This window comes from Dicentrarchus labrax, unplaced genomic scaffold (genome assembly GCF_905237075.1).
Source record: "Dicentrarchus labrax unplaced genomic scaffold, dlabrax2021, whole genome shotgun sequence".
Lineage (NCBI taxonomy): Eukaryota > Metazoa > Chordata > Actinopteri > Moronidae > Dicentrarchus > Dicentrarchus labrax.
Window position 1 is genome coordinate 12,107,407 of NW_026136722.1, and position 26,522 is coordinate 12,133,928.

Below are 26,522 nucleotides of genomic sequence, written 5' to 3' on the forward strand. Positions count from 1 at the left end.
GATCAGTTTATAAAATATGATTTACGGTTATTGATTTAAGAATATACAATAGTTAAAATTAGCTTTAACCAGCTACAGTGTAAAGTGCTGCATATACAGTAAATAATAATCATGCTGTATCACAGTGTTAATTCTGCTAAATGAATGTATTTTGCTGCAAATACTTGTGTACTTTTATTTAAGGAAGAATTTTAATTATTATTTTGATAAATAAAAAGGTCTGGGGCCCTGACAGATCCTTCCTGGGGGTTCATAAAGGGCCATTTACCGGCCTTTAAAATTACTGAAGGCTGAAGGAGGTGCTTGGATTTCCTCGAAGTGCCTTTTGTTGTAGATCCACGTAGAAGCATGGATCCTTAGGGGCAAATGAAGGTCTTTTTAGATGAATAAAGACCCTTGTAAAGATGATGGAGGTCCCTGCTTTGGCCTGGTGGCTGCTGGCCCTTTAAGAGGAGCGGGAGGGGGCGCGGAGCATCTTGGCTGCGGTGTTTTTGTCTCTGACAGTGAGCGCTCCTGGGCCGAGGCGGCTGAACGGATTTCCAGAGGGCAGGTAAGAACAGCAAATTAAGTTACCCTTTCCTGTGTGTGTGCAAACAGTATCTGGGTCTTTTTTTTGTTTGTCTAATTGTATTTTAAAGCGCTTCAGACGAGGTGCCTTCTTGTGAGTGTGACTTCTTTTGTGAAGCGTCGGTCCTGCCCATTCCCCCGGTCCTCTCTCTGCGAAGTAACGGGTCCTTTATCCTCCAAAACCACCCCTTATATTCTCTTTATATTACCATCTGCTGTACGGACTCATTAGGTTTCATCATTTAACACCAGTGTTTGTTTACCTCTGGAGGACTGTGTAACTGAGCTCGCTCCTCCGGTGCGTGTCTTTTTGTTCAGAGCATCACTGGAGGCTAAATCACGCTGCACGGCGGCGAGGAGCGCCGTTAACCTAAAATCTCTATAATATCATAATAATAATCATATTTCTTTATGAACTAACAGTGAATCGATTAAACTGAAGTGTTACTGTTCAGTGACCCTAGTTTGGTTTGCTCCTATAATAATACAGGGAAACTGCAAAAGCTGTGCGTTTTCTATACAGAGTCCCTGTTTAATGCATCATGTACAGTGTGTATTGTTATTCTCGCAGAGGGCTCGGGGGGGGGTTACCAGGCGGCCAGGCGGCCAGGCGGCCTCAACTTTTGTCTTAATTACTTAAATCAGGAGTGTCAGTGTTGCAGCCAGCTCAGAGTCTACAGTATGCTGCATTGCCAAGTCTTTTCCCTTCGTGTCATTTCTGAACGAGCAACTCATTTGGGTGTGTGTTTCTCTTCGCCTTTCATTGTGAAACTTTTCTCCCATGCTTCACGCACGATCTGTCGCGACAATTTAAACCATTTTCGGATTTTTATTAAAAAACGAAAAGCTCAGTGAAGGCTGAAGGCTCAGGGGAGAGGGTGGGCCCGTGCATTCTGGAAGTTTTCATTACTTCCAGATGTTCATCAGCTTTCTGTTGCCGCTTCTTGCCCTCAAATGTGCTCTTCTAGCTGCCTGTAGCTGGTGAGTGGAAGATGGATGAGTGCTGATGGAGTTGTATGTCAGGAGGAGCTAAAACAACCCTAAACTTTAATTAACTGTAGGCCTATTTGTGCTTTTTTCAGATAATGCAAAAGCTACAAGGGGTACTTACTAAACTGATAACCCTTGTTGGGTACCCTTAATAAACAAATTAATTGGGTTCAGGTTAATTGCCTTATTAGGCAAAATGCACAAATGAATGTTTTCTCCCTGAATATATATATATATTACTTTAATTTGGAGGATTGTTTGTTTAATAATGAACTTTATGTGCCAGGATGACTCATGATATGTGTGACAGACTGTCCAGATTCATCAGTAAACACATCAGATGTTGTTTTGATGAAGGACATGCAGAACTTGGCAGGATGTGGGGGTGTAGTCATCAGCCTGTTACACTGCATCATACAATACACCACTGTCCTGCTGTTGTGTAACGGGCTGCTGGCCGTATTAAATCACCTACCAGTGAATAGCCAAAGATTGTAGCAGCTGCATGGCACTCTGATGGGCTCTGTCCCGTCATTCATGTCTTTACATGGGCAGGTTGGTGGTCTGTGGCTCCAGGGTGTAGTTTAATATTTCGTTTACTCATAATGATGAATGGTGAATTGGATAAAATAAGATTCAACAATAAATTCTAAGCTTCATGGAGGTTGGATTTTTTTGTGCAGGACTTGCTTAGAGCCATGTTTCCCTTACAAAAAGACAACTGAATATATTTTTTTTTAGCGAGTGAGTGTCAGTGGAAAAAATTGTGAAAACTGACTCTTCCCCATTTGTCTGGGGACCCCCTAGAATCCCATCAGAGACCCCTGGGAGCCCCCCACTCTGCAGTTTGGGAATCTCAGCTCAGGTTTGTCAGCAGCTGGAATTTCCTTCAGCAGGTTTTTTTTTACCGAGTTGGAATGCGATTGTCTCATTACAGCATTTGGACCCAGGGGTGCTGTGGTGGAATGCAGGGTTATAAACCCCATTTGCACACTGGGCCACACGCCGGGCATTTAAATGGTTTAGCGGGGATAATGAAATTACACCCTGAACCTGCGTGAGACTGTCTGCCCCTGTCTAGGGTCCATCACTGATTAACTATTCTGAGAAGTTGTACTTCATGATGAATTATCTGTTCTGTTAAATCAATACACAGCATTAGTTATCATTTCCATCACTTGAAATAAGCAAATGTTTCACATTTTCGACGCTTCAAAGTAGCCTATAAATATGTCTTTTGATCATCATCACATGAATATGATGATTAAACCCAAAGTTCTTAGTTATATTAAGGTTGATTAGTTTATAAACATAAGGCCCTATATTGCAGACGTACTATCAGCCTCATTTGGTCAAGACGTTGAGGGTTAATACTCCTACTTAACTATATTAAATGGGGCAACCAGTATAGTAATGTTTTCAGTGGACATATGGTCTAATCTGGCTTTTGAGGTACTAGGGACAGTAATTCATTATCTGCTTGAATAATCAGTCTTGATCTCTTTTTAATACATTAATCACGCAGAAAAGCAAGATGGACTGTCTGTCCAGTAAAGCACACAAACAGGTTGAAACAGTCAGTTTTATGGATTTCCTGGCCTGTTTCCTGGCCTGTTTTGTTGTCTCTATGTCCCCAGAGTCTTTTGATCAGCAGATCTCATTGAATCAGGAAGTAATTGATAAGATCCCTGAGAGGGAACCACTTTAACTACATCACCGCTGCAGTAAGATTACTTCCTCTGCTCTGATGTGCCGTCCGCTTGGTACCACAACACACGCTGACCTGAGCTTTTAACCCCAACGCTGCTCTGACCGGCTCCCCACCACCCGTCTTACTGCCGTCTGGACTTCGTCTTCCTCCCCTCCAGACCCCACAGTTTCCTCAAAACAGTGCAGCACTCTGGCCCCCTGCTCTGCATCATTCTTAATCCCCACCTCCACAACTGCACAGGAATTTTCTCCCAAATAGCCTTTTTTTTCCCGGTGCCGATCCTTGCTGCTCAGCCCCACCCTTGCTCAGTTTCCTGTTGGAGGTCAGCACAATGACCAATAGCAGACTGGCGGGTGTTTACTCTGCTCCTGTTCCAGGAGTAATGGGAGCTGGCCGGCCCCTCCCCTTCGCCGGACTCTAGCCAGCAACAGACTGCTCAGCCCAGCGTCGTCTGCTCCTCCATACCACCACTCCTTAATGTAAAAAACAGGGCTTTTTGTGAAGGGCAGAGAGTCCTGAAGGCGAGGTCTCATTCGGTTATGATTTCACTGTCCTGAGTTTAAAGCCCAAATTAGTCAAAAACCATATGTCTGCCAGCAGTACAAGAGTACACTGTATTGCCATGTTGATATGAGATCATCTGGCCTCGTTACGCATGGCAAGGGCCCTGTCTGACAAGCAGTGACGTACACTGTTCAGCCACTTTATGCTTGGTGACAAATGGCTGTTGTTGCTTCTACATTTAGGATTCTTTAGCTGTTCAGGGAAGAGATTTGTTATAATTTTTTCTGATTTATTATTCATTCGGGAGCAGTTGGCTGAATGAAGCCATCTGTGCTGCAGGGTGAGGAGGAGGACAAAGAAGTCTTAGTAGATAGATCAACAACTGTGTCTCCTGTTGTGATCTTTATGTAACATTTAAAACTCTTCTGCATGTCTATATTCAGGTCTCTGTGGCCGGTTACTCAGAATAAAAAAAACCTCTGAACAACAATCAACTTTTTTTTTAGTTAAACAAAGTGCAACTTCTCGTAAGGATTGTATGTGGATTCTATTGTCGGCCTATTTTTAGGAGTGGAATGCACAAATGATGGTAATCTTCTAGGCGGAGCCATTTAAGATTATGAGGAAAGGTCCTTTGAAACTTTATATACTCATTGTGAGGAGTTCTTGCAGTCTTCTGTGTGATCTCTCTGATGTTCCTACTGGGTTTACATCAGCAGACTACATTCTGGTGTCAGCAGCAGGATTGTCTGTGATTCATACTGGTGGAGTCCAAATCTGAGAGCAGTCATAGTCTTCTCATTCGAGAAGTTTCCATCTAGAACTCTGAGCAGCATTTCTTTTTTCTCCGCCCTCCTTTTACAGTTTTGCCTTTCTTTCCTTAGATTCCCACTCTTTTTCTCCCACCCTCCCTCACATACTGTACTGCTCTCCTCTGCTTTCTCTATTTCTTGCCCCCGTTCTCTTTTTTTTCCTCATTTACGCTCTCCTCCTTCTTGTTACTCTTTCCCCTGGGCTGGGAGGAAGTGACTGGGTTGTTTCTGGATCCTTTGGGAATAGAAAGATGGAGCTCCCTTTCCTGTAACCCTTTCTTCATCAGACCTCAGACTATTGCAACATATTGTCTGTGCTTTGCCACATCAATTAGCTCGGTATGACGAGAGTGGCACATGTCCTGGCAAAGCCTTACTATGCTAGAAAAAAGGTGCATTTTGTCTAAATGTTGCTACTTAAATCAGAAATTTATCATCACACTGTCAGATTTATCATCCAGAAGACAGACATCTTAAAAACAGCTAAATCACTTGGCTTTCATATCATCAGTGCCCTTACCTGAATAAATCAACTTAAAAGCTACAGCTGTGTTTGTTGAACTGTAGGAGTCTTCGGGCCTCATACAGTGTTGGTGTGTTGGGGGATCTGCATGTTTTCATCTGTGCTGTGTGGGAGTCGATGGGAGTTCAAGTTGTCTCCTGTAAAGTCTAGTATTTGTCATACACAAGTATTTGCCATCTGCACACAGGGTTATAACTAAATGCTCCACATAGTTTACTGTCTTTAATCCTGTCCTATGACAGTAGTTTTTAGCATTTATATATACGTTTCTATAATCAGGTAGGGATGCATTAATAATATTGTGTTGTACACAATTAGCAGCACAGATAGCCAGCCATTTTTGGGTCTAGATCTAGATATCAATCACTTAGTCCTGCTTCTTGTATTTCCAGTGTCCGTCAGCGTGTGGGTCCATAATAGCACTTCATCAACTGTTTGTTTGTTTTGAGGCAAATTTCCTTGCCACACACTCATACACACACTATTTCTCTCTGTCTCTCTCTCTCTGTATCTCTCTCTCTCTCTCTCTCTCTCTCTCTCTCTCTCTCTCTCTCTCTCTCTCTCTCTCTCTCTCTCTCTCTCTGAGATGCCCCTCCTCGCTTTATATTAGAACCAGCTGTGGAAGTAGAGGCTGAATGAATGGCTCTTTGTGATTTGGCTGTCATTCCAGTCTAAAAGGTCTGTTTCTCCCCCTACCCCTCCACCCTCTGCGGTATTGGCATGACAACAATATGAAACAATGGACTGAACAACAGCAAGACTTGTTATGATATTATGCAAAGGCCAGCCATCAGTGTTTTTTGGGCTGCGAGACCCTCTGACAAAATGTCGACCGCAATTACAGTACACAGCAGCTTGACTCTGAGCAGCCAGGTCCAAAGTGTGAGAATCAGCAGACACACTCAATCATGCAGCTTATCTGGTGGACATGCACGCAGTAGTTACAGCGCATGGTTCAAGCCTGTGTTGTCCATGAAGGGAACACATTATAAGGCTCATGATATCAGCCTGGCTTTAAGTCTTTAAAGGTGATCTGTGCAGATGAGGGTTGCTCCCACAAAAACTGGAGGGTGTGTGTACCAGTGGATTTGGGAGTGTTAGTCACAGAGGCAAGATAACAGAAAACATTGCCCAATCACATGTCAGAGAGGCTCCCAGCCTTGAATTGATTAGAGAGCCTTGAATTGGAGAGAGGAATGGGGTGGGGGAAAGTATTTCTAGAAAGCTGGGAGAGCAGCTTTGCATGGATCAGGCTTCCAGAGAGTGAACGGCATTTCATGGGGGTATATTGTTCACATCCGGCATGTCAGTCAAAACCACTGGAATGTTTTTGAATGTTTTTTCTGGCTTTGCAACTTGTGTTTATAGTCTTGTGGGGGCCACCCTTTTGTCATAAGTCTGTTTTCATCTCAGTGTCAATGGAGCAACGCACCTTTTAATGGAGTTTTACTGACATCCCATGATGACAACTTGTCTAGATGTTTCCTTTTATTTTCATGTGATTTACTTTTTTCTGGGCAACAAACTGCTACAATCAGCCTTGACCACCAAAGTTCAAGTTTCCTTTAATCTTGTTTCCCACAGGTGCTGACTGTAAGAGTGCAAGGAAAGGAAGGGAGAGCAAGGAGCCTGGGGAGGAGAGATCCCGTCCTTGCAGCGCAAGCATCTGGTATGAAGCGGAAAATAAATCCCTCTTTTCCTAATTCACAAACCATTCCCAAGCTTGAGCAGAATAATAATCACAGAAGGCTGAGAGAGTCAGTAAGGCAGTGGAAAAATCCATAAAGATCTTTTCTGGGTGGTGGGAACAGTGGTATTTCTGACTTAGCAATACTGGGCTCTAATCCTTTGTAATGGCAATAATAATAAGGTGACTCAATGAATGGAAGCAATGAGTTTGATAAACTTGGGAGAGCTAACCTCGAAATGAAGCCTGGCATCTTAAATTACTTTTCAGGGTGGTCTGAAGCCTATGATACACCTAAGACACAAGAATCTTTATACATGCTATAAATCAAATCCAGTTTTGAATCCTCCAGATACTAGCATGCAAGAGTCTGGTTGTAAATGAATAAACCTGAAGCTGACTTGCGTGTACAGAAACAAAAGTGTTGCACTGGTTGCTGCAAGAGGTCAAAGAAGCTACAGTATAATGGATTTATTCTCGTGACATCTTACAGGACATACCACAGACGTGTAATTTGTGCTGGATGACCTGCATCTTACCCCCCGAGGGTTGTCTTAATCTTAATAGCAGGGGATGGAGGGTGTAGACTAGGCGATGTTAACTTCCGTTAGTATGGTATACAACTGTATGGTGAGATAGGGGGTGTAATGGGGGCAAGGCATTTGTCCTGGATGAAACCAGCCAGGGAAAGTCGACTAAAGAATGGTAATGTGGTGCTGGGGAAGGGCGCACACTGGTTTCTGTTCAGATGTCATCTCAAAGGAACTCTGTTTGAGAGCCGAGAGAGGGAGGAAGGTCAACCACTCTACCCCAGCCACACACATACACACACACAAGGGGAGTACATACACACATGCTAACACATCTGAAACACCCAATGAGCCACTGTTGGAGAAGCAGATGTGGAGGCCTGGTGGCGTGGGCATTTTGAGGGGGTGATGTTGGAGGAATGGCACCCGGAGAAGGAGAAGCGGAGAGTAGTATGAGTTTGTGTGCGCAGATATGATTCAAAGGAAAAGAAAACCGCATTGTGGGATTCAAAGAGGAATCAAGTGGACAGTGTCAGCCGTCTCGTCTACTGGGCTGGGATGTTTGGTCGCTAAACTGCAGATTCTAATTATATCTCATCAACTGTCCCCTGTCAGTGCTGTCCTCCACCCTCCTGTACACATACACTCTCAGTTTCTCACACACATGCACACATGCTCGCACTCTACCAACCACTCCCCTCTTCTCTGTCCTGTTCTCACTTTCTCACACATGTAGTCATACCAAGACCGCACTGTACAACATGCAGCATATAATCAATCTGACACCGTCATTCCACACTGGAGATAAACAACACTCACATTTGATGTGACTCACTTTTAACTGTGATGAAAGAGAGCTTTTGTCTTTGTTCTCAGGGTCTTTGTTTTCTGTATTTGTATTTGTATTGTGCTCCCTTTCTTCTTTTTTTCTCTACAAATTTAATAAAAGAAAATCTAGAAATTGACTTCTAGGACAGCCGCTAAATTCCTTAATTGTATGCTAAAATATAGTTGGCTTACTGTCGATGCATTCTGTCAGCTTTGCATGCATGCATACAGTATTTCCATGCGTCATAGTGTGTGGCTATCATGGTATGAGAGGGTGATGAAGGGGCACAGATAAGGGGAATCGCACCAAGACATTAAACTGACTACAGGACTTCAAAAATACCAAGTCAAGTTTGTCAGTGTTTCCAAGTGCCCTACTTTTCACAAACGAGCAAGCACTGACTAGGGTCACAAGATAAGAGAGAGAGAGAGAGAGAGAGAGAGAGAGAGTGTGAGAGTGAGTGTGAGAGTGAGAGAGATCGACTTAAAGAAGAGAGACTTAGTTCTTGCTGAAGAAACAGAAAACCAGCCTTAAAGTGAAGTGAACTGAATATGCCCTAAAAAACATCTTAGCTCCTTGCAGAAATATAATGATGTTCAACTGGTTAATACTGTGGATGGCTTAAACATTACATCCTCAGTTCCCACAAAGTGATGACCTAGAAAGTTAATCTTTTCCAAGCAGACACAAACTCAGAGGCATTGGTGTTGTGGACTCCATGTCATTGCTGGCATCGTGTTTCTCTCTGTGGGAGGAAATAGTACAATCTTTTGTTTATAAAGTCAAAATGCATTACCTCTGGTATGAAAAATGCATTGAAGTTCTCAGCAATTCACTATGCCTTCTGTGTTGAAGTAATGAACAAGTTAATGTGGAGGGAATGGGAGAGACAGTGACCAGCTGAAACCTCCTGATCGTCAGCTGACGTTGAGAGGGGGAGAAAAGCATCAGAAAAACTTAAAAAGAGGAGGAATAGAGAAGAAACAGGGGTGAGAAGATGTGGTGAAAGTGGGAGAGAAAGAGCAGAGTGTCTGTAAACCCTAAATTGAGAGGCGAAGTTAGCGTGCACAGATGATTCCTAATAAGGTTGTAACTGGCAGTCTCAAACCTCTGTCCTGGAATTAGCTGCCAGGAAACTTTCCCCTGTAACTCCTCTTCTCTGAATGCTAAGAACAGAAACAAACACACAATCGACTGTGACCCACTATGCTCTTAAAAATGAACGTATAAAATTAGAAAGGGAGGCAGAAGGGTGAAGTAGTGAAAGAAACCGTAAAACTATTTCTGACCATCTCACAAAAAGAACAATGCGGTCAAAAAGAGCGATAATTTATTGCTGGTATGCTAACCATATAAACACCACATAAACACCAGATAAACACTGATCATGTCAGGTGAGTATCCACAATCATGTATTATTGCATTAACCCCAGTCTTGTTAGTCTTGGAATAAGAAGCAACTTTTGTTATGTTTAAAAAAATATTTGGTATGTTCATTTATAAATTCAACATGTGTCTGTTTCTCCACAGGTGAGAGTTAGTGGGTGTCAGTTTGAATAGCCGCCACAGGCTCATTATGGCTCAAGTGCTGCATATGGACCCCGGCTTCCCAGGTGCAGCTTTTATTTATTTTTAATATTGCTCTTAATAATAATGATGTTGTTTTAAGATAAATAATTATTTTTGTTAGAATTTAAACTGTCAGACAACATCTAAGTAATTTAACAGTTATACTATCCAGCCACTTTACGAGGTCAGGGTATAGTAACTGTGCCATTCCACTTTGTACCTAATTTGCTGATTGTTTCATAAATGCACTGTAGCCCAAAGTTAATACTATTTTCTAAAGTCTGAGCCCAAGATTAGACGCAGATTTCCGCTTGTTTAAAGTTGATTTCCTTCCCCCTCAGGGAAACTCAACCCACCTGCTCCCTCTTCCCTGCATGGCAAAGAACAGGAGGCGCCCTACTCAGTGGAGACCCCCTATGGCTACCGTCTGGACCTAGACTTCCTCAAATATGTTAACGACATAGAGAAGGGAAACACTATCAAGAAGGTGCCTATCCAACGTCGGCCACGCTATGGCTCCCTGCCCCGTGGCTATGGCTATACCGGTTCCTGGTGGACCTCCACAGAGTCTCTGTGCTCCAATGCCAGCATGGACAGCCGGCACTCGTCCTTCTCCTACTGTGCCCCAGGCTATCACACGTCGCAGAGGCCCAGCTTCAGCACTGCCCGGGTGGAGAAGACACTGCTGGATGCACGTAGGAAGCTGGAGGAGGAGAAAGAGGGGCGGAGATTCTCGAACTTGGGCAGCATGCACAGCAGTGTAGCAGGCTCTAACACCTCTATCAGCAGTGCACACAGCTTCAACAGAGCCCATGGTGGAGGTGGATCCTTCACCCCATTAAGTTCTGGCCTGTCCACTCCAGTGACTCCAACACCAGCCCACCTGCAGCATGTCAGGGAGCAGATGGCTACGGCCCTCAGGAAGATAAGGGAGCTTGAGGAGCAGGTGAAGACCATCCCTGTACTGCAGGTCAAAATCTCTGTGCTGCAGGAAGAGAAACGGCAGCTCAGTGTACAGCTGAAGAGCCAGAAGTTCCTGGGCCATACTCTTGGTTTCAGCCGAAGTCGTCCCAGAGGAGAGCTCTACATTGACATCCCTGAAGAAGAGGTGACCAATGGAGCCAAGAGCAGCAACAAGCCAACAGGGCCACTGTCTCCCACCACACCGGAGGGCACCAAGCAAGACTCAGGGTGTGAGATTGAGGACACAGTGATTGTGGGTGGAGCGCGACCAGATGCAAAGCGGGAAGTGCGCACCATCGGAGTGGGACCAGAGGACTTGAGGGGAAGTTGTCAGGTGGGAGTTGGGGTTCGGGAAGAGGATCTGGGGCTGCTGCCAGAGACAGAAGCTCTTAAGAATCAAGTGGGTCAGCTTGAGGGCCAGCTAAAGAGAACGATGCAAGAACTGCAGACTGCACAGCAGCAGGTTGCAGCAGTTCAAAATGCCCCTCAGGCTGAGCATCCAGTCATGGCTACCAGCATGGGCTGGCAGGAGCCACAAGGCTGCAACCTGCACACTCTGGTCAGCTTCACACAGCTGCCCCAGCAGAGGGAACAGAGAACTGTGGGAATCCAGGTGTACACACTGGAGCAGCCTACTGTGGTGGAGGTGGGCACGCTTCTCCGGGCAGAAACCTGCAGCTCTCCCTCCCTTCAGCCACCTGGTGGAGTCGTGGAGGGCCACCAAAGAGGACAAGCTGAAGGTCTGGATTCATCTGGTAGTTTATGACCAAGGGCACAAATGTATTATCCTTACCTAGACAGTCTAATATAGACCAATGCAACAGCCCTTGTGAAGCATATAATGTTTGATATCAAACACTCCTCAAGACTAATACAATAGCACTACTAACTGCTGCCTGAAAACATACTACATAGCTGAATCAGCACTTCTCTGAAACAAAAATGTAAGGTTATAAAACCAGGACGTATTGCATTGTCTATTAATTGGGTTGCATTAGATTGTAGTATAGAAGTGTAACTAGTGAACTGACAGAAATGTTGGATAAAGAAGTTTATTTCATTTAATTCCTTCACTATATATTTGATTAGTTAAGGCTGAAAAGTTGAAGCCGTCTTTCTGTCTCACAGATGCTCCTGTTGAGTTGCCGATTGCAGTCAGTTCCAAGCAGGTGCGCGATGTCCTAAAGAGCGAGTTATCCACTTCGGTACCTGTAGCTACTCCTGTCATCGCTGTAGACACATCGGGTAACCAGATTGGTTTGTTGCATTCTAAAGAAGGAGAAGCGCACCTGCATACATCCACAGAGGCTGTCCAGTCACAAGAAGGCCCTAAAACAGGTAACTGGTCTAAACTCTATTCAAAACATCCCTTGACCATCATTCTAAATGTTCCTGCTGTATTTATTGTGATTGGTATCTTTTCCAGCCTCATCTCCACAGTCTTCTCTGAGATCCATTATGAAGCGGAAAGCAGAAGGCGAACCAGGTTCTCCCTCCACAAAGAAAAACCTACAGTTCATTGGAGTGAATGGAGGGTAAGTGTCATTGCAGACCACTAATTAGTCATTTTCATCCACTGAACGTCCGAGTCTTTTCTAACCAAGGGTATACTGTTTGTCCTGTACAGTTATAAAGTAGAAATGCCTACGTAAAGTGATAAAACAAGCATGAGCTATTAGACGATGAAACGTGTTTCTTGTCTTGCAGCTATGAGTCCACATCATCAGACGATAGCAGCAGTGAGAGCTCAGATGAGGGGAGTGACTCCAGTGAATATCATGAAGCCAGAGAAAAACTACCAGAGTCAATGGCCCTGCACCAGCAAATAACCCATACCAGAGCTTCCCAGCCTCCAGATAGCAACAGTGTACCTCAACAGACTGCCGTCAAACTACCAGTCGTCATTCCAGACTCGCAGCAGAGTCCCAACCAGTCTGCAACTGTAGACAGAAGACCGCCAGAAAAAGCACCCCGGTCACCAGCAAGGGACACTGTTGTGCAAAATTGTGCCTCACAGCCACCAGCCACTATAGCTCCTCCATGTCCAGCAAACGTTTCTGCCTCTAAAGAGACTGTCAACCAGTCATCAGAAAAACACACAGTCACCCAGGAGATCACCTCTACATCATCAAGCACTGAATCCACTCCTGAACAAAGCTCCTCAAAGTCCTCAGTTACCTGTTCTTCATCGCTGTGTGTCACTAAAACCACTGAGATTACCCAGCAGCAATACACCGTCCAGTCAGAAACAACTGCCCTCTCCAGCCAGTCAGAGTTAAAGCCAGCAGCTGAAAGCATTGCAAATGATACTGCCACAGCATCAGCAAAACAAGTCAGGTAAATATACATGTGCTTAACAAAGACTTATATAGTAGTAATGTACCAAGCCTGTGTATGAGCATCAGTGACTGATATTCTCTCCTTGTCTGTCTCAGACTGGAGCTGAGTGACAGCCTGATGTCAGCGCTTCATACCCTACAGAAAGCCCTGGGGGAACCCAATGCCTTCAGCCAACAAGGAGCAGTAGGTGTTCATTTAGTTCACTTTATTTAAACAGGATAATCCACTCAGTATTAATACTGCTTCCCAGGAAATTCAGGAGTATCCTGTTTTAAAAGTGACAACACAGACAACAACAAGCAGAAACACAGCTCCTCAAAAATGTATTGATAGTCCAGTGTGTAACATTTAGAAGGCTCTATTAGCGGACATAGAATATTATATTCATAGGTATGTTTTCATTAGGGTATAATCACCTGAAAATATGAATTGTTGTGTTTTTCTTACATTAGAATGATCCATTTTAACCTACAGAGTGAACGGGTCCTCTTCTACAGAGTCCGCCATGTTTCTACAGTAGCCCAGCATCTACACTGCTAGATGCCACTAAATCCTACACACTGGTTCACTGGTTTCAGAATATCATGTGCTCTGTCCTGAAATTTCTTAGGTTTCTATAAGATGTGCATTGTATCTCTAAATGTTTGAATTAGTCACAAAAACATAGATTAAGCTTTTGTTATACAATGGGCCCTTAAAGAGAACGAGAAAAAGTTTTTTTTGGTGAGAATTGACCCAATTTTCTTTACGTTAATTTTTTTAAGAACTGGAAGAGCAAAAAACAATAGAGTTTTGGATTCCGACTAACCCTTTTCTTGTTCTTTGATTATGATATACTTATCATGTTCTGTCTGCATGCCTGTAAGCTGTCTCCAACAGTCTGTCAAGTGTGGTTCTGTCTCCAACCGTCCTCATTGTGTCTAATCTCAGAGGGCAGCCTACACCACCGTGCTGCAGGAGTGGCTGCGTGTGTCCTGTCACAAAGCAGCGGACGTGGCGGTTGTCAAGGCCTATATGAGCACATTCGCCTCCATCTCCCCTCAGTTGTTGGAGTTTGTAATCAATATGGCAGATGGCAATGGAAATACAGCACTTCACTACACCGTCTCCCACTCCAACTTCCCCGTGGTGAAACTTCTGCTGGACACAGGTGAGTTGTGTGTGTATATGTGTATGTATGTGCGTGATTTTGGGTGTGTGGGTGATATGGACATAAGTTAAGGATATTAACTAAAGCAATTCAAAATCACATTTGTAAAAGGTCCAGTGGTTAACATTTAGGAGGATCTATTGGCAGAAATGGAATATAATATTCAAAGGTATGTTTTGTTTAGTGTATAATCACCTCAGAATAACAATTGTTTTTGTTTTTATTTTTATTTTTATTATATTTTTTTATTTTATTTTCTACAGTAGCCCAGAATGGACAAACCAAACACTGTCTGTAGATAAGGTCTTTTCAAGCAGCAACCTCTGTGGCTGGCAAATGAAGCCAACACAGAAGTAACAAAAACTGCAGTTCATCAAATGGCCCCTTGAGGCTGTGTGCATCTCCATAAGGCCCCATATTAAATGCTCAACGTTACAGCCTAGTACAAAAATAGTTTTGGTCTCTATAGTGAATTTTCCCATTTCCAACAACTGTACAGGAATTTTATTTTATATAACTCAACCATTTAAATGATATTATGGCCTAAAGTGAAGGACACAGACGCTTTGAGTGACAGGTGGATGCTTGAGTGACAATGTGTCCTGTTTTCAGTAACCAGGCTTCATTCAACTCGGCTCAGCTCCACCCATGTTTCATGTATTTGCACATTTATAGATTAACCAGGAGTCAAGGCTGTCAAGATGGTGGTGGCAAGTGCTGACCTCCCTGAGCTTCTCAATGGCCCTTCATAAACCTATGGGTTACGTCACAGAGTCTACATCCATTGTTAATTATACAATCTATGGGCCTTTCATGTTTTTTGCAAGTTTTGTGGCCACCATAATTTCTCCTAGTTCACAGCCTGTCAGTCTGAAGTCGTCAAATGCCAATGCGAGTGATGATCAGCTGGTTATGATCTGTAACTTCATTGCTATATCTCACACACTGGTCCTTTTGAACTCCTTTTCATCCCTATGAGTCAGATGTTTAAGGGTTTTCCTGTATTCAGTCATTAGGTTTGATTATCACACAGTCTTTAAAAATTCCCGTTTCCAACATGTCATGCATCCCTCTCATTGTTTGTGCTGCTCTTGTATCACCTGTCACACTGATTGCCCTATATAACTGACAGGCCTCTGCAATGCTGACAAGCAGAACAAGGCGGGCTACACAGCGATCATGCTGACAGCTCTGGCTGCCTTCCACTCTGACTGCGACCTTCAAACCGTCCTGCAGCTGCTGCGCACAGGGGATGTCAATGCCAAGGCCAGCCAGGTGCGCCCTCTACTGTTCATTAGATTTTACTGCACCTCCACCCACAATTAAATCCATCCCAGAACTTCACTTACAGAGAGACTACATTTGCTTTTCAAAACTCTGCCACTAATGTGCCTAATCACACTGTAGAGTTTGTCAGCAGATGTATGATAAAGCATGTAAACAAATGCATTTCTAAAAGATTTTAAATAATGTGTGTTTGTAGGCCGGTCAGACAGCGCTGATGCTAGCGGTGAGCCACGGTCGAGGGGACATGGTGCGGGCGCTGTTGTCCTGTGGGGCACAGGTCAACATCCGTGATGACGACGGCTCCACAGCACTTATGTGTGCCTGCGAACACGGTCATGTGGACATTGTGCGTCAGCTACTGTCTGTGCCGGGCTGTGATGCCACTCTCACCGATAATGTAAGCACATTTCCCTCCTTTCTTTCTCCGTCTCTCCTTTGTTTTTTTTCTGTCCAAACCCATCATTGTGCCATCATCTTCTCATTTTTCACAGGATGGCAGCACTGCTCTGTCCATTGCCCTGGAGGCCAGCCAGAATGACATTGCTGTGCTTCTGTACGCTCACCTCAACTTTGCAAAGCCTCCTTCCCCTGTGAGTACTTTGACAAATGTGATGTTAAGCTGTATGGTATAAGCATAAATATATCTGAACTTGGGATTCTCCTTTAATTACCCACATTAGCTGTATTTTTTTCTACAACTTTATGTGTTCTAAACCAAGTCTACAGTTCAAATGCAATAAAAACATCCCCTCTGTATAATCAGTCATCTGCAGTATACTCAGCTAAAGATGTAAGCTGTCTTTCAACTGTCTCTAGGTTTCACCAAAGTCTCCTCTCTTGGGTTCGTCTCCTCCTGCCGGAGAAACAAAATAAAGTCTGCTCCTTCTGCAGGTGACAGCAACTCTACAGCCAATTCACAGCAACTACTCATATACCAGTGTGATTTTTTTTTTTTCATTTGTGTAATTAAGAGAAACAATGAGTTTGTGTGTGCGTTTTTTTTCACCCTCTATAAGTACATTATTACGTGCAGATTACATGACAGCTTGCACCCTTGTTACCCATTGCTTTTTTTTTTACACAGTGGTGGTTGAAAACATGGATTTATTGTGTGGTACAAACTGAACATCTAGTGGCTGTTTAGCCGTCAGTCCAGTCTTGCAATGATCCACTTGTCAGCCATGTGGCACTTAGAAGTCAAAACTGTTCACTAAATTACATTTACAGTTCATTATTATACACTTGTTGTTTTATTCCATACAAATCTCGTATTAGTTGCTTTATAGAGTGATGTGTTTTCATTGTAATACGTACAATAGCTCTTACAACGTAGCATCATTATGTGTGTGACCATCACAGCCATTTGGAATAACAAAAGCCACCCCTCTCATGGATAAGTGTCCTTGCATCAACTAGTTCATTGGTGCTAGAAAAATATAATACAGAAAACACCACTTCAACAGAATATCAATATTTATACACAAGATTTATTTACTCTAGAGTATTTTTGATATTGATTTTTTAAATTCTGACTTAATTCAGGACCTCCAAGGATCAAGATTTTTTTATTTCCCAGGTAATGGTTAACTTGTTACACCTTTTTAACCAGAGGACAAAAATGTATTTTATTTGTTGACCCACATTTCCCTAAAATAAACCCAAAGATCTCTCCTATCAGCTCTGTGACACTGTATATTGTGGTGATAATATTAACACAGGCCTAGCATCAGTGTGAAGGAAGAAATAAGGTCAATATTACTTTCTGAAGGTTATGGTACTATGGTCTTTGTATTTTTTATACATGAAGGTATTTTGGATGGCTTTAGGGAAAGATTAGACTGTATTTGTGTTTGTAATATTCTGTGCTTATATGATTTAACAAGACTTTGTTGAGAAATGACTAAAAGCACTGGTGAAGCCACCTCCACTGTGGTCATGTCAGTAAGATTTGTCAGGGAACCAGAAAGTGACTGATTGGGGTCTTTAAAGGACGTGCCATGTAAGATGTGAATATCAAAATAATATATATCAATATAAACTGGTAGTTAATATGCCGAAAATCAAATTTCTTGAACTAAAGTGCATAGGCTATTGATGTCAAAATTTCTATTACTTTTTAAAGATTTTTTCACAGCTTTCATATTCACTTTTAAACAACTGAATTTTTATAAACTCTCAAGTTTTTATTTAAGTATCTATCTTTTTATACATTTAGAATTTTTAAGCTCACACCTACTTTATGTAATCGCACAGCTCTTTAGTTTATGTTTTATGAAGGTTTATGTAAAATTATGGATTGTGTTTCTCAATTGATTAATAAATGTGGACCACACTGTTTCTATTGTGTTTATTTAATACTACTTTGTTTGCATGTTGCATCAGTAATGTAACACAAGGTAACAGTTCCTAATAAAGTCATGTTGCTTGTAATAACAATGCGTAAATTAACATAGATCATGTTTTATATTTGTTTTTGTTTTTTTTACAGTATTGAAGTTAGTAAATCTGTCTTTCATATACTTGGTATACTTTGTTAGGAAAAGCCCACTAGCGGGAGTTCCAACTAAATAAAGTTCTAAAAAAGTTCTACGACATACAATTCCCTCTCAAAACAGGCTAAGCAAACAAAACTCCCACACAATTCTCCTGAAACAAAGTGGAAAATAATCATACAGTATGCAATTACTAATTGAATATCTAATACAATTGCATAGTAAATTAATAACAACACTGTTGAATACTAAAATGGAAGAAACTATAAGGAATAGCTTTACATTGTCAATGCAAATGACCTATATAGCTACTTCCTGTAGTGTATATACAAATACTGTCACAGCTGCTGCGCATGCTGTGAAGAAACCACCTCTGCACAGTGAACTGTTGTTTCTACATGTCTCCCTTCAAATTGATGTGCCCTTGTTAAATTTCAACTCAGTGTGAGTCTTTACTGTGTTTTGCTGTCATTCGTGTTCCTGTCATGAGACAGGATGCAGCTAAAGAGGATATCCAGAAGTTGCTGAGCCATTTGGCTCAAGTCAGTGCCAGTAACAGAGGTGTTATAATGGGAAACTTCTTGAATAGAATCTGGTCCACTGGCTCTGAAAAACATGGCAAATCCCACTGTGGTGCCAGAGAGGATCCCAATGAACTCTGCCACCAGATACACAAAAAAAGGTGGCATTGATGGATGTATAAACACAAACCTGTCACTAAAACCAGAGTGACAAGAAGAGATACCCAAAAAGGGATCTGGTTTCTCTTCATGATTTTCCTTTCACAGTGTATAAAACGTGTGAAGCCAGAGAATTCCCAAATGTCATACGTCTTGCGGTCTGCCTACCTACCTACTTGCGTACCTGTTGTAAGTTGTTTTGATTGACTTCTTTAACAACTTGCCAGCCCATTGCTGCACTGTGCTGACTGTTAACCTGTGTTTGCTGAAGTTCTATCATGCCTCCACACTCATATTCAGATAAACAAATCCTTTTTCTCTTTCAGTGGAAAAGTTGCCATCTTCTTAAAAGACATTCACGTTTTTAATAGATCTTCAAAAAAACAACCTTGAGCTCCAACTGGAGCACCATGCAGGCCTAAATGGAACAAGGTAAGATGCAAGAGGCCTCAGCCACTGACCATGTATCAAAAGTGGCACAACAATTTCATGTCTCCTCACAAGTTGCAGCTCTTGCAAGAAAGTACAGTCGGTACATCCTGCAGGATTACTAGTCAATGAGTAACTCCTAATAGAATTTTATAGGGTAGCCAATGATTAGTTAATGCTTACTTAATGAAGAATTTAGTGAGGAATGAATCAGGAACAACTTGATGATTGATGAATTGTTGATATCTAGTTCCCTAATAATTTCTAATGGAATATTAGTAGTTCGTTAGCTACAGTCCTCCATTAGGAATTATTAGGGAACTACTTATTAATGATTCATTAATTATCCATAATAATAATAATTATAATCCAGTGTTCCTGATTCATTCCTCACTCTATCTTGATTGAGTAATCATTAACTAATCATTAGCTATAAAACATTATTAGGATTTACTTATTCACTAATCACTAGCAGTTAGGTTATATCTCATTTGTTCTCTGGTAACTACTCTAAAGTTTGTGTCCCTTATTGTCTTCTCACTGTATGCAAATTGTACTCTTATCAGCAACAACCAGGCCTTGGACAACCGTATGCGTTCCTCCTTTGTCATAACACCAGCTGATTTTCTCAGACAGCTGCTTGCCTTTGGGAGGAGTCTGTAAGATAACACGCCAATGTAAGCAATGCTATACTGTGCTTATGTTTGAGATAATAGCATTTTAGGACACTTACCAGCCAATCCAAAATCAGCTGGATGTTTTTAATTCTACCAAGGCAAAAAAGGTCCACTCAGCTTTCACTTTTATTTACTTTTGAATATGTTGATTGAATTTCCAACTTCCAGTATATTGAGTCAAGACAACATATCAAACATAACGAAGTATACATTGCATCAAACATATATGAGTAAATGAAATAAAAATGTATTGGAAACTCAAATACGTAAACTAAAATACATTATTATACAACTATATCAGTGTGAGCAAATGTAATGGGTATATAAGTGAGTAGAGGTGGAGGTCAGAGGAACATCTACTGTTTAACTGCAAATTTATATTCAAAGTAAAAGAGAAAAGGCCTCCAAACTTGGAAAAACCTCTTAGTTGCAGAGTATTCAAGTTCTTCCAGTTTTAAATGTCCCATAACATTTTCTATCCATCGAGAATGCAATGGTGGCTTGTTAGATTTCAACTGTAACAATATTAGTCTTCGTTGTGGCTTCATTTTGATTCCAGTCCTGGGAACATTTTAGCAAGTTGGAGTCTGTGAATTATCTTAAATTGCACATAACACAGGTCTTGTGGAAAATCTACATGATATGTCGAATGGATCCATTCAATTGCAAACTGCCCAGCTTTTGAAATATCAGCTCCCCATTGCTCCCTGAGATGGTTCAAAGAAGGAGATGCTTCCCTTGGAATTGCACTGTACAATCTAGATATCAGACCATGCTGGAAGAGGATCCCAGTCTAAAAGTTCCTCAATCCAACAACAAACTGCTTTTTGACCAAATGCACTTGCAAATACCTGAGGAAATGGGATTGTGGTCATATTCTCTTACACTATACACTGAAGGCCCATCCTAAGCCATGACTGGAAAGCAGAGTCATCTGGAAATAGCCCATTGGACACAATAGGTAAGAAAAGAAAGTGCCTGTTTATGTTTCAAGTTTAACCTTAACTGTTTGACAATGGGGTTGACTGTCTTTTGCTGGGTTTTTTTTGCTAAAGGTAGTGGTGCACAGATAATTGATGGTTAGGACATGCTTAATTTTGGGTACACTCAGTTACCTGTCCATTTAAGTTTTGTTGTGTTACAGTGTGTCTCAAAGAATTAAATGATCACTTCTCTTATATTAGCTTTAGTTTCTGCTCAAGATAGCAAGTGAAATGGTAGTCCCATTAGACCATTTCATTGTGAAAATGTGGCCTTATTTAGCTCTTAACTCATCCAAAAGCCTTAAAAAAGCCTAAAACAATTACTCTGCTCATTTGGTTATAAATTGACTGTCAATTTCCAGTTGTGTAAGGCAGCAGTTTATGACTTTAAACTAGATATCAGCTGAGCAACACACTAGAAAGATACCTTATCTATTTGTTATTTTGAGTGGATCCACCCTCACAGCTGTCAGCCACTGCGTAGCAGGTTAGATAAGCCTTAGACGTGTGCTATGTATTGGCAGGAAACACAAAAATATGAGTCGAAATTTAGTCATCCCTTTGGAAGGTTTTCAAATTATAATCACATCTTTTAATATAATTGATTGCAGAACCTATTTCAAATCTGTTTGAATATTTTGAAAAAAGGAAAGAAGGAAAAAAGGAAATTTGTTTTTTATCTCGCACAAACTATGACCCATCACTTGGACCACCTCCCGCAGCCTATCTTGGAGGAGGTCCCGGGTGTGCCCATTGTCTGTTTCAAGCATAAAAAACCTCCCACGGTTTGGGCTCATCACTGCATTGAGCAACTCTCAATCAACAGACAAGATGACCAGTCTCACAGCTAAGGACAAGGACGCAGTCAGAACCTTCTGGGCTAAAGTGTCCGGGAAGGCAGAGGACATTGGCGCCGATGCTCTGGCCAGGTAAAGATAAGAACATACTGACTGATATAAAATGCTCCAACTTGACTTGATTCATTTACATACCTACTCACTCATGTATACAATGGCGTGCACAGACTTTTTGAAGGGCAAGGGCAGAAAGAAAAAAAAGAGCACATATACCGCGTCCTCACCACTATAGAGGGCACTTAACACGTGTTTTGGCTCCCAAGAGGGCACTTTAGCACGTGTTTTTCAACAATTAGGCCACGAGGGGGGGCGAAGATAAGAACATACTGACTGATATAAAATGCTCCAGCGTTAATTGATTCATTTATTTACCTACTCACCCATGTATAAATGTTTTTTTATTTTATTTTCTACCCAGGATGCTGGCTGTGTACCCGCAGACCAAGACTTACTTCGCCCACTGGAAGGACCAGAGCCCCACCTCTCCCTCAGCCAGGAAGCACGGAATAACTGTGATGACTGGAGTTGCAGATGCTGTGACCAAAATCGACGACCTGAAAGGAGGTCTTCTGAGCCTCAGTGAGCTGCATGCCTTCACTCTGCGTGTGGACCCTGCTAACTTCAAGGTGCAGAGCTCAAGTTTTTAAAAGATAATATGATATGAAGCGTTCCTCTAACTGAATGTAGATAATGCTGTTCTTCTTTTGGCCTATACATATGAAAATTGGAGTATGGACTGATCATTAAGTGTTGGACAGCTAAAAACTCAAATGTAACATCTGTGTGACTGTCTTCTTTTGACAGATTCTCTCCCACAACATCCTTGTGGTCATGGCCATCATGTTCCCCACTGACTTCACTCCTGAGGTCCATGTGGCTATGGACAAGTTCCTGGCTGCTCTGGCTCTGGCCCTGGCTGAGAAATACCGATAAACAGCAGGAGAAGATGACGGAGACTGCAGCATGAGCTTACATTGCATGATGATCAATAAATGCATGAATGCAAAAATGCAAAGCAATTGTTTTTCTGGTTTGTTTGTGATGATTTGTGTCGTTTGAGAGTAGATCAAAAGTCTCAACTACAAGACAGAATTTTAAAACATCCAGTAAAGTTTTACACTTAACATTACAGCTGCAACAATTAGTTGATTAATTGATTAGTTTTGATAATGAATTATTGTTACTTTTTAGGTAAAAACATTCTGTAATTCCAGCTTCTTCAATGTTCTCTGTTTTATGTCACTGTAAATTTAACATCTTAGTACTGTTTGTCTGACAAGACATTTGAACCCTGGGAAGCTTTGATTGGCATTTCTCACTTTTTTCTGACATTTGATAGTCTAAATGATTCATCGAGTAATTTACACACTAATTTGCAGAGTCATCGATAATAAAAAATAACCATTAGTTGCATTTGTAACATCTGTAGTGATAATTTTTAGAAAACAAAAAGTATAAAATAGTTACACGTTGTCACTTTGTGCAAATCTTAAAAATTTCAAATACAATGTTTTAGTGAAATCAACATTTTTCTTAGAACATTTGGATAAATTAACTTTCTATGTGACATTAGTCCCTTGTTACATGAAATAGGCCCTATGTAACAACTCATGAGTGTCATGTGACAACTGTCAGCCTTGAAAAAAAAAAAAAATTTGTGTTTCTTCTTCTTATTATTATTATATAAAATATTGAACTTTCTGCATTCAATTGATAATAAAGCAGAAGACCACAAGGAATTAGCCTGAAACAGAAAAACTGGACTTTGGATGGTAAACCTGATAAATTGTGAACCTTTTCTTTTAAATTCTACTTTTTTTTTTACCTGTTCAAGTGGTGATCCAAATACCACATCATGAACAATGTATTTGTGGAACTATTAATGTAACCAACCTGACATATTTTCCTCTATAATGATAATAACAATAATATAATAAGAACTTTGTTTATGTTACGTGATGATGGTAGAATCTTTTTTAAAGAAATGTTCACTGTTGCCACATTTCATCAGTGCTATAGTGTTGCTGTCTATACTTCCTGTGTCTGGTCAGTCAGAATAATATTTTTTATCCCAAATGAACATTAATTTATGTTTACATGCAATTTAGGTATAATTACAGGAAAACAACTTGTTGAATTTGCTTATTTTTATTTGCTTTTGAGAAAAAAACAAAGAGCTTTTAAACAAATAAACAGCATGTGATAGTCTTCTTAGTGGTACTGCCTTCCCAGGGATGACACCACCACAGCCAGGAACTTCTGAAAAGCTGCCTGGACATCACCAGTGAAGTCTTTACCCAGCTTTGCAGCAACCACAATGGTCAGGCAGTCAGACAACAGCTGCAAGACAACAAGCATCAGAAAACATTAACATGAAATGCGTTTGTTGAATAATGGTTGAATATGGATAACAGTAGTTACAGTTCCACAACTTTACCTTGAAATTGTCAGGGTCCACGTGCAGTTTCTCGGAGTGCAGCACGCTCAGTTCTGCATATGTGGCCTTGATGTCGTCCATGTTCTTCACAGCCCGGTCCAGACCGTGGAGGATGGTTGTTCCGTGTTTTGCGACCAACGGATTCGCAATGATAGCAGCGGCGTTGTAGAGGTTTCCAAAGTTGCCGAAATACCTCTGAGTCCAGGGGTAAACGACCAGACACCTGAGGGAACATGCAACAAGATAAACGTTACAGGCTAAGATAATGAGATTAAATAGGTGTTCCAGGAATATGAACATGCGTGCATACAGTGCACAAATAATAATCCTTGATTATTAATGTAAAAAACAAAACAAACATCTGACCTGGAAAGAGCTGCAGGTCCCACGACCTCATACTCCATCTTGGAGAAAATGTCCTGGATGGTGGCGCGCTCGAAGTCTGACCATTCAACCATTTTGCCGGCTGTAGATTTTCCTGTGCAGATCGGTAGATCCTGTGCTCGTCGGCTCCAGAACCAGCTTTTAAAGAAACCCTACACCCCTCCCAGCAACAAGCGATGCGATGGGCGGTGGGCTGGACGAGTTCTGTTATTGATGATCACAAGAGAGATAATAGAAGGGCGTACCTGCACCACTTGTCTTTCTGAAACATAGGAAATGTTTATTTTCTGACCGTAAAGTCTGATGCAAAGTAAAAGAAAAGGCCTCACACGTAAAAATATATATATATTGAAATGACAGGATCCAGATATCAAGTGTGTTTAAAAGGCAATTATGTAAAAAGGGTTTTACAGTCTTTACTGAGACTTATTTTCCGTTTCTGTCAGTATCTTTTGGACACATGGGAGCAAATTCAAGTGTCCACAATTTGTTGGCAGGGAGCCACAGACGGATATATGCACATTGATGACCAAGATCAAAGCGAACTGTCAGTGTGTTACCAAGAGAGGGATAACGGCACAATAACAGGTTTACCCGCACAGCAAAAAACAACTGTGGACCTGAACCTCGCCCTGGAGGTCCCAGGATCAGCACCTTGGACAGCGATCATTAAAGTTCAGTGCGGAATGATCGCACATTAAAAAAAAGATAAAACATGTTGAATGACCACCTGAGCTGAGGCAAGATGGAGCAAACAGCAAGTTGTTCTATTGATAGTCTGTTAATGTTATCTCTGCCGAACATGTACACCCTAGGCTATTTTTTTCTAGCTCTGCTTAGCTATCAGTACACCAACAGGTGGTTGTGATATAGACTGGGTTGGGTCAGATTACTTTGTAATGTAGTCCTTGACTGAATACAAAATACATGGCAATTTTGTACTTGTTAGTAAATGAATTTGATTTTTAAAGAAAAACACTTTTGGATTACTATAATATAAAACATAATATTATACCGTATGCTAAAGATTTGCTTGTTGCATTTTGTTGCATGCGTGACTTAAAACATTAGTAAACGTTAACCTAATTAACGTATCAGTGTACATATTAAAGGAAAGTAATAATAAATTCATTTGATTTTTTAAAAAAATCTAATCTTAACAGTTTTGGATTACTTCAAAATAAAACATAATATTATACCTACCATATGCTAAAGAATTGACTCAGAAATGCATGTTACACATTTTTGAATTAATTTGGTGATATTACCAGGAATGGGAGGCTGTTTTTGAGGAACTGCTGCTGCTTGAACCTCCCAACTTGACTCAACACCGTTCTTTTTTCTCCAAAGTTCGCCACTAAGTGGAGCACTAGCCTAAGAAACTCCGTATGTTAGAGGAGACGCACTTTTCATTAGTATATATAATAATACATTGATTATCATGAAAAAGTACTATAATTTCAAAATTGCTATATTTTAAATCCTTAATCAAAATATGTAATCAAGTAACCCTTGACAATGTAAAACTAATCTTTTTACACATGTAGCATTAGTAAGGCTGCTTATGTTTTGTTATCTGATTACTTAATTTTGATGACATGTAATCAGGTACTACCCAACTCTGGATACTGAAACCCCATAAAGTCACATGTAGCTTACCTGATCCTGCGGGAAAATAAATAAAAGAAAACACTGTGGGCTACACATCTCTCTAACAGCTTAAAATCTTATAAAAAAACAAATGTTATGGTATTAATATGGTATAAATATGGCTGTGTGACTCAGTCTGAGGCAGCAAAATGAAAAATACATAGGTTCACTTAAAAACGAAAAACGGACTGTACTTTTTAGTGTAGCCCTCCTGCCTAATTTTAGTGTCCTATAAGGGTCCTATGTGAAAGCTGTCAGGTTTTTTAAATAATAACTGTATTATATGTGGTTTAAATCCCTTTGTCTGCATACAGGCCAGTTCCGACTTCAAGTGGCCATAAGTCTCCATCTAAAATATATTTTAAAAGATTAAGTAGAAGCCTATCACACACCTTTATTTTATTTTATTTTTTATTTTTGTATTTTAACATGTATTTAACCACATGGGAGATGCAATTGGGATAGTGCAAC

General features: G+C 41.1%; 3 protein-coding genes across 3 annotated transcripts; 2 read left to right on the forward strand and 1 right to left on the reverse strand.

The window, feature by feature from the left end:
* The first annotated feature begins 462 nt into the window (after window positions 1-462).
* Window positions 463-17,799, forward strand: kank2 (KN motif and ankyrin repeat domains 2). The gene is made up of 13 exons (XM_051388269.1): window positions 463-550; window positions 6,692-6,776; window positions 9,684-9,766; window positions 10,064-11,425; window positions 11,814-12,023; window positions 12,112-12,220; window positions 12,393-13,022; window positions 13,121-13,208; window positions 13,956-14,175; window positions 15,308-15,450; window positions 15,659-15,859; window positions 15,954-16,052; window positions 16,279-17,799. Exons 3-13 carry the CDS (start codon window positions 9,730-9,732, stop codon window positions 16,333-16,335), a joined length of 3,156 nt encoding a protein of 1,051 aa, XP_051244229.1. The 5' UTR covers window positions 463-550; window positions 6,692-6,776; window positions 9,684-9,729; the 3' UTR covers window positions 16,336-17,799.
* Window positions 17,800-21,511: 3,712 nt separating this feature from the next.
* LOC127357139 (hemoglobin embryonic subunit alpha) lies at window positions 21,512-22,595 on the forward strand. The gene is made up of 3 exons (XM_051389362.1): window positions 21,512-21,652; window positions 21,999-22,206; window positions 22,385-22,595. The coding sequence occupies exons 1-3, from the start codon at window positions 21,555-21,557 to the stop codon at window positions 22,511-22,513; spliced, it is 435 nt and encodes a 144-aa protein (XP_051245322.1). The 5' UTR covers window positions 21,512-21,554; the 3' UTR covers window positions 22,514-22,595.
* A 1,114-nt stretch (window positions 22,596-23,709) lies between these two features.
* On the reverse strand, window positions 23,710-24,531 carry LOC127357133 (hemoglobin subunit beta-2). Its single transcript, XM_051389355.1, has 3 exons — window positions 24,384-24,531; window positions 24,018-24,240; window positions 23,710-23,920 (listed from the first exon to the last, which is right to left on the reverse strand). The coding sequence occupies exons 1-3, from the start codon at window positions 24,473-24,475 to the stop codon at window positions 23,792-23,794; spliced, it is 444 nt and encodes a 147-aa protein (XP_051245315.1). The 5' UTR covers window positions 24,476-24,531; the 3' UTR covers window positions 23,710-23,791.
* Between the last annotated feature and the right edge of the window lie 1,991 nt (window positions 24,532-26,522).

Excerpts from the sequence above, each read along its gene's own strand:
- LOC127357133 (XM_051389355.1), bottom strand. The coding sequence starts at position 24,475 with ATGGTTGAATGGTCAGACTTCGAGCGCGCCACCATCCAGGACATTTTC. Across the intron at positions 24,241-24,383 it reads GGACCTGCAGCTCTTTCCAG|GTGTCTGGTCGTTTACCCCT; the intron begins GTCAGATGTTTG and ends ATGTTCCCTCAG. Across the intron at positions 23,921-24,017 it reads TGGACCCTGACAATTTCAAG|CTGTTGTCTGACTGCCTGAC; the intron begins GTAAAGTTGTGG and ends GTTGTCTTGCAG.
- kank2 (XM_051388269.1), top strand. The coding sequence starts at position 9,730 with ATGGCTCAAGTGCTGCATATGGACCCCGGCTTCCCAG. Across the intron at positions 11,426-11,813 it reads CCAAAGAGGACAAGCTGAAG|ATGCTCCTGTTGAGTTGCCG; the intron begins GTCTGGATTCAT and ends TCTGTCTCACAG. Across the intron at positions 12,024-12,111 it reads ACAAGAAGGCCCTAAAACAG|CCTCATCTCCACAGTCTTCT; the intron begins GTAACTGGTCTA and ends TATCTTTTCCAG.
- LOC127357139 (XM_051389362.1), top strand. The coding sequence starts at position 21,555 with ATGACCAGTCTCACAGCTAAGGACAAGGACGCAGTCAGAACCTTCTGG. Across the intron at positions 21,653-21,998 it reads GGCGCCGATGCTCTGGCCAG|GATGCTGGCTGTGTACCCGC; the intron begins GTAAAGATAAGA and ends TTTTCTACCCAG. Across the intron at positions 22,207-22,384 it reads TGGACCCTGCTAACTTCAAG|ATTCTCTCCCACAACATCCT; the intron begins GTGCAGAGCTCA and ends TTCTTTTGACAG.